The following is a 7800-nucleotide window of genomic DNA, read 5'->3' on the forward strand; positions in this document are numbered from 1 at the left end:
ATGGTCCCAAGTGAAACCTTATTCATAGTAGAATTGAGAGTAGTGGTTGGGTAAGAAAAAAAAAAACTTTAAAGAGGATAATTTTAAGAATGGGAAGTTCAAGTTTGACAAAAAAATAGAAATAGAAACAGTCTCAGAAGCTAGGATGTAAGCAGTGTAGAAATAGACATATTATGCAATATTGTGTTAGTTTTGCAAACTATTGCAAATGTGGAGAAGTGGGATTATCTTTGAAGAAAAAATAGCAATCCACAAGTGTTTAAGGATAATCTCAATTCTCAACTAATGAAATTTTAGGATGGTAATAATAAATCTTGTAAAACTCAATTCTATTGAAAGCCATCTATACAATCCAAAGAAGAAACTTTAGAGAACAAAAATAACCAAATAGTGAAGGCAATCATTTTTGTCACCACAACTAATGAGGCCAAGGAAAAAATGTAGTTATATATTCATTTTTTATGTCCAATTAAAATGTTATAATTTTATTTGATTCTACTACTTCACATAATTTTTTATTTGATTTAAAAATTAGGATATCATAGAGTAAGAGTTAAATAAAGTAAACATAATAAGGATAGCTTTCACAATCAAGTATGATCATTTTGAATTTTTAGTGATGCCATTTAGTTTAATAAAGGCTCATACAATTTCTTTTAGATTTGATGAATCAAATTTTTATAATTGATTTGATATTAATATATCATCAAGTAAGAGTTAAGATAGTAGATAAAATAAAGATAGCTTTTGTAATCAAATATAGTCATTTTGCATTTTTAGTAATGCATTTGGTCCAACTCTATGGAGTAAACTATCGACACATAATGCAAGCTTAACATTTTGTTGTTTGGCTAAAAAATATAGATTTGTATGGTCCAATTGCTTTAATGCCTTAGAATTAAAATCATAACTCATGATTTCAAAATTCTTTTGTGATGTCATCTCATATGACCAACAAGTTCATTGATACGTAAAGTCTTCGAAAATGTGATGTGATGAATGAATAAAATAATCTACTAAATGTGACTTTCTTCTACTTCTACTAATTTATACTTTTTGGTTTGAATCGAGGTGCATTACAATTCCAGAATATAATTTTTGACATCATACTTGTAATATAATGTACAATAATTATAATACTAGTTTATTTTTTATACACTCAAATTTCATTTGCTCTTACCAAAAAGGAAAATGTCTATGTCATGCATAAATTATGGAAATATAATTAAGCATCCTATAAAAAAGCCCTATCAAACAAACTATCAATACCTTTCCAGTTGTAGGGGCCAAAGAGAAAAATTGGTATTATTCTAATTTAATCAATAGGCTCATTTAATTTTATTCTAATAATTGCTATTATTTACACCACATGTCATTTGGATGTTGCCATAAATTAATTTGGTAATTAATCAAATTGAAAAGCATTAATCCATTTTTCACCAATGTTCTATTTGAGTTTCTATTTATTTTCCTTCATGATGTTCACTTTGTAATGTTTTTTTTTTTTCCCAAAAGATAATAAAAGGATAATACAACTAAGGCCCAAAATAGACAAACCCAAAATACATCAGTAAAAAGAAAAGGAAAACAATCTCCAAAGAATGGACAACCAAAGACGAAGGCAAAGAAACCAACCAACTGGACTCAGTAAAAGACAAGAGGCTCCCTGAACCACCCCGTAGCAAGGCAAGGACCATCCAAACACGGTAGCAACCCATAAACCACAAACCACACAAACAACCACAGATCACAAGAGTAAAACCACCAAGGTTGTCAATAAGCCAAAGCCAAGATGGTGATGAACAGGGAGCCTCTATGATCTATTACATGTAGCTACTGTGTTGCAATATATAAATAACTTAAAATTTCTATAAAGGCATATAAATATCCATGTATTTAGCATTTAGTTATGTACAATACCACTAAGCAAGGCCTGAACGAAATGAAGAGAGAGAGAGAGAGAGAGAGAGGTGCCTAAATGAAAAAGTACAACATAATAATATAAATATAATTGAACATTAAGTCGCATGAAACATTGGCGGCTAATTATTTTACAGAACTTGTTTAAGAGCAGAGCATAATTGTCCTTCTCAACGCTTGAGTTGTAGAAATTCATTCCAGGAAAAAAAAAAGGTCACAGGATGAGAAATTTACTTATTTTTTATAAGATTTCTTCATTCTTTGATAGCTTCTTCCTTTACATCAGATAAATAGTCTTGCCTGAAAAGTTCAAGATGAAGGAACCGTAAAATCAGTACTATGAAAGAAGGAAATTTAGACTTTGTTTGGGACAGCTTTCTTATTACTTTCAAAAATAATTTTTTAGTACAGAAAATTTTTGTATTAAAAAATTGCATTAAAAAATAGTAAAAAAATTATCACAAACGAGATCTTAATTAATTAAGTACATTGGAATCAGATATGTTTACAGTAATAGATAGGTAATGAAGCAATTGATCTTTATTTTTTAAGCAACGATTGATCATGACATGTGAAATTGCATGAATTTACTAGTTTATTTTCTTTAGATAGGATGATAGATATGTAAATAAAAATGATTTGGGTAATATGGTTGCTATCCCTTAAAAATATGAAAAAACTCAGAAGGGTGGTAAGATACTTGCGAGTCTTAGAATCACGATCATTGTAGTGGCAGGGAAAGGTGAAGTTACCTCAAGAAAAATAATTATATACTTCATTCTACAAGAAAAATAATTTTGGGCTACACAATGGGATCCAACAACTGAGGTCCTTAGCAAATGGGCAGATGGATTATACTTAATATTATCTTAACTTGAGGAATCATAAAGAAGTACAAGCTTAATAAAAGGAAAGTGAAATAGAGGGCTCCTAGGTCACAATATTTAAGAGTGGTAAGCTAATACCTACCAAGCCACACTGATTTGGCCATCAACATGTTTATCATCATTAGCTAATTTACTCCAACTATTTATGGTTGGTTTAATATATCCTCTTTCTTTCTTAAATATTGAGTTCTACACATGGGTTTAACTTATTTTAGGAAGTACTTGAAGATTTCAAATAAACCTTAACAATAAAAGAAAAAACGGCGAGAAAACTCTACAAATTCAATGAAAAACCAAAAAATAAACAATAGTTTTATTGCAAGATTCAAACTAACGGAAGAAAAATAGCAATATACAATTGATCCTCAATTCGAGAGGGGGATCTATCTCTCCCAATTCCTAGACGCCGCTAGAGCCCAAGACACCGAACTCCAAGAACAAGAACAACCCAAATAATTTGCATACCCCTAACCCTAATCTTATCTTCCTATTTAAAGTAAACAATTAAAAATAATAATAAATAAATATATAAATAAATAATTAAACAACAAATACCTAAACAGCCCCCCTCTAATTCCCTCATATTTCCTTAATTATTTCCCTCCCAAATCAACCCTCAAATCATCCCATAAATTTGTCCTCTTTAATTAGGAAATATTTCCTAATTAATCCCCCCAAAAAAATCAGCACCCAAATCATCCCCTAAGTATGTCATCTTCAAATAGGAAATATTTTCTAATTAATTCCTTTTGATTAAGAACATTCCTAAACAACTTCCTCTTGATTAGAAAATTTCCTAATTCCCTTCCAATCAAATTTGGCAGGTCTATCATTTTATTTTGCACAAGTCTTTCTGCATAATTTTCTGCAACGATATCTTTAGCATCACTTTCACATTAATTCTATGACTATTTAGCTATCTTACTAGCGTAACCTCATCCCATTTGTTATGATTTATTTTCTTAATTCTTGTCATCTATGATGTGCTTTATATATGTACACTGTCACAAAGTAGATTAGTACATTCATAAAAACGACCTGGGATGCGCCCAATGGACTAGTGGACTGAAAGCAGCAATGCCTAGATGGTAGGTATAATGCTCCATTTTATCGACACATTGCATCAACATTAGATGAACACAAACAAAAATAAAATATAACATAATTTTCTGTGTTTCTCATTGATGTTTCCCTCTTACCGATTAATTAGTACATTCGGTATTGCTTGATAGCATGGCCTCTATTTACTAGTGCATTATACATCTATGTTCAAGCACTTGGTGAATGCTTATTTCAAGGAAATTTTTTCACAGGAGTTGGAAGTGTTGATAATTAGAAATTTTCTTCTCATTGATATGGTGTGATATTTATCCATTCATTCTAGTGGGATAAATCCATAAAAGCTTGATGTTATTATTGTTGTTAACCATTCATTCAAGGTAGAGACCACAAATCTTCCAATCTCTATAGGTATTTTATTCATTCTATCGGACCACATGTAATAATTCTTCGTTTTCCTATCTTGAGTCAGACTCTCTTTCCCTTGCTTTAAATTAAATATAACTAATATAATATAATCCATCATTTTTATGGCAGAAGAAAATTAGACTATTTGTCTACAGCAATATTTTAACAAAGTAGAGTTCTTTTTCTCCAAGCATTTACACCCTTTTAGGCTCAAATGGTGAAAATGGAAAACTTAGAAGGTACTCCTGCACCTTGTAGAGGTTGGGAAAGAAAGGAGAAAGGCAAGGGATATATGTCAATATTCGCTTTTGGCTATACTGGTTCAGCAATATAAATGCCAACCCTTGATAGTTTGGAAAAGCTATTATGATGATGGTTTAGCAAATTAGCGCTAAAAATGCACATGCCAAAGGAGGAAAAAAAGTTTACTACCTAAATCAATATTATTTTTATTTCAGACTAATTAAAGCAATTTTAGTTGGATAGAATTGCTGTAGGGGGATTCCTTTTAGGATTTTTCTACGAGTAATGTCAGCATGTATCATTTTGTTAGGAGATTTTTGCATTTGTAGAAACAAATAAATATGTATCAAAGACTGGGATTTGTCATAGTAGGAAAATTTATTCGAGAACACGTCACTATATTTGGTAGACTAGTTCCTGCAAATTAAGAAATCTCAACAATAAGAACATCCACGTGTCATTTCAATGTTTACAGGAAAAAAAGACTCACCTTTGGTAGAAACGTCTTCCAGCAAATTCATAATTTTGATACAAAAAGAACTCTAAACTATCATTTTTTTAGGATTTCCAAATAAAATTCGAAATTCTATTCATTTTAGTCTCAAATGTTTTAGCTCTATTTGTTTGTGCTTTTTAAATGTTTTTTTTGGGAAAAGCACAAGTGTACATCGTCAGAGATTTCGACACGTGTGGGTTATGATTTTTTATTATATGTATGGGTTATGATTTTCGCTTTATGGAAAGTAAAGGTGATGAGGACATCGTCAGAGATTTCGACACGTGTACCATCAGAGACACCGTAGATCGACGGCCACGATCATGAGCTTATATTTTGAGTCATTTTATATAGTAGTTTATTTTATTGTTCAATTTTTACTATTTTACCCTTATGGGTGGTCATTTGATATTATAGCCTCGAGGGCATTTATGTCTTTTAGTTTTTTGTTTCATTTTGGCCTTTTATAGCAGGCCTCATGCATTGTACTAGATGATGAATTATTGAATGAAAAAAAGTTTGTGCTTGTTTGATCTCTTAGTGAGTTCATGAGAGGAGAAGCCCGAGGAGGCTGATTTGCAATACCCGTAAATCTTTGGAAGAGTCCAAGATTCACGGTTCTTATGATCTCTTTGTGAGTTCGTTATTTTACTTTTATCTTATTTGTTTTTCTTTCATCCTTTTCTCCTCCACTCCATCCACCACCCCTTCCAACCTCCCCACTACCAATGGCTCAACCTCCTCCACTCAATTCATCTTCTAGCTCCACCGCCTAAATCCCACCCACCTACCTAGCTACAACCCACCACCTAGCCGCCCCCTTTCCCCTTTGCCGCCGCCCCCCTCATAATTTCCCCCTCATTATGATGATTTCAATCACCATAATGACTTCCTAATTTAGATCAAGCATGAGAGGTCAAATTAATTTCTCTCCAATTCCACTTAACTTGAATCTAATTTCAGATTTCTAATCCTCACACTAAGCCCCACCTAGCCCAAACCGCCCCTCCCCTTCTCCAAACCTTGGCCGCCCCCTCTCTCTTGCATTCCCTCTCTTGGTAAACCCTAGTTGGTTCATGATACTCGACGCCAAGAGAAGAAGACGACAACCTCTCCTCCCATCCTCGTCGTTGATGCATGACCGATCCTGAAGTCAACCATGGTTCCTTAATTGATGATCAAGGACGAACCAACATCTTTGCATCTTCGTTCTTCAATGTGAACCATGACGTGGACTCTTCTGTGGAGGATTAATTGAAGCGCATCCTTTTACGTTAGTACCTTCCATCAAGGAGCATATTCCTCCCGGACGTTGGATACTCACTAGTCATCCCGTGGATTCCCCCGCCGCCAGCTACTTCTCCCACGGACTATACCTTGGGCACCATTTGTCTACTAGTGGCGTTGCTCGATTTGCTCTCAATCTTTCTCCGTTAAAGCCCTACCATCAAGAGCGTGAGTGAGAGACCCAAGATAAAGAGTTCTATTTGTTAACCGTGGATTATTGTTTCTCACCATAACATTACTCTCTATTTATATTGTTGTTAATTTGATATTGTCGCGTTAATTTAATTATAACTGCAAGCCTTGCTTAGTCTCTAATTGATAACTCCGAGAACCTAACTTGGGTAAATACTAAATTTATAATTAGCAGAGTTTTAATAATCTTATATTATAATCCCCAAGCAGTTCTTGTTTCTTTGCATATGTTTCACATCAAAAGGTCTAAAAAGCAGTCTCATAGCAGAAAATTTTCTATTGTAGCAGAAGCTTTTATCACAAGCAGCAGCACAAACAAATAGAGCCTTAGATGATTAGAGGGTCAAGACTAGCTGAAGAAAGACCCTTTGAAACATCAGTTCAGTAGATACGAAAATGATAATTTTACCTAAACAACGTCTATCAAATCAACTTTTATGTAAGTAATGTCTAAACTGTAATAAGACTGGTTATACTGTATGGAGAAGACTTCTTGAGAGATGAGGCTGATGATAGCCAAGTTGATGTGTGACAGAATATTATAGTAGATGTTTGGTAAAACTAGGAAGATGAGTAAAAAATCATTATAACAAAGGAACGGTGGGGGTAAAAGTACTGAAGATAAATTAATGGAACAGAAATTTAGATGTTTGGGCAATATGTTTGTCAAACTCATACGAAGTATTAAAGGTCAAATTTTTGGATTTTTTTTTGCTAATGCACTCCTCAAAGACAGTATAAAAATATTTCACATGCTATTTCTTCGTGGACATCAGCCACACTGAATACAACAACAACAACAACAAGCATTTATCCCACTATACGGATCTGACTACATGAATCTTTTTTCTCCATTGTATCATGTTAAGGGTTAATTTCTCATTTAAATCTAATAAAGGAAGGTCATTTCTAATATTTTCTAACCAAATCTTTTTAGTTCTACCTCTACTGATGTAAGACGTACAAGCATGGATGATTAAATTAAGGAAGTTTGCACGCTTAAATTTTAGAGCATAATAATCATAAGCTTTCTCTTGATGATAAACGACAAAATAAAAATGATAAGGTGATAAAATAGCTTTGGTCTAAACACATGCGAGAGGTTGAGATCATTAAATAGTCAACTAAATCTTACTTTGCATACATGAGTGGTTTCAACGAGAAATTCCAAAACTAACAATAAGATTAGGCTACGAAAGATCCCTCACACAACTCTTCTAATTACTAGGCTTTAGCGGAGAATAATTGACCTGATCTTCATGAATCCATTAATAACCATAAACGAAAAGTAAACTAGGAAGATAAGAG

At 33.0% G+C, this 7800-nt stretch overlaps 1 protein-coding gene across 1 annotated transcript in view; it reads right to left on the bottom strand.

Annotated features, from left to right (window-relative positions):
• Nucleotides 1–1975: 1975 nt before the first annotated feature.
• The window catches only part of LOC110095410 (mitochondrial pyruvate carrier 4), a 30178-nt gene continuing 24353 nt past the window's right edge, over nucleotides 1976–7800 (bottom strand). Inside the window, exon 6 of the mRNA XM_020820945.2 lies at nucleotides 1976–2220. Within this exon, the coding sequence (XP_020676604.1) occupies nucleotides 2175–2220 (46 nt within the window). The 3' untranslated portion in view covers nucleotides 1976–2174. The remainder of the gene's footprint in view (nucleotides 2221–7800) is intronic.

Source organism: Dendrobium catenatum, unplaced genomic scaffold (genome assembly GCF_001605985.2).
Source record: "Dendrobium catenatum unplaced genomic scaffold, ASM160598v2 fragScaff_scaffold_1202, whole genome shotgun sequence".
In the NCBI taxonomy this organism is placed as follows: Eukaryota; Viridiplantae; Streptophyta; class Magnoliopsida; order Asparagales; family Orchidaceae; genus Dendrobium; species Dendrobium catenatum.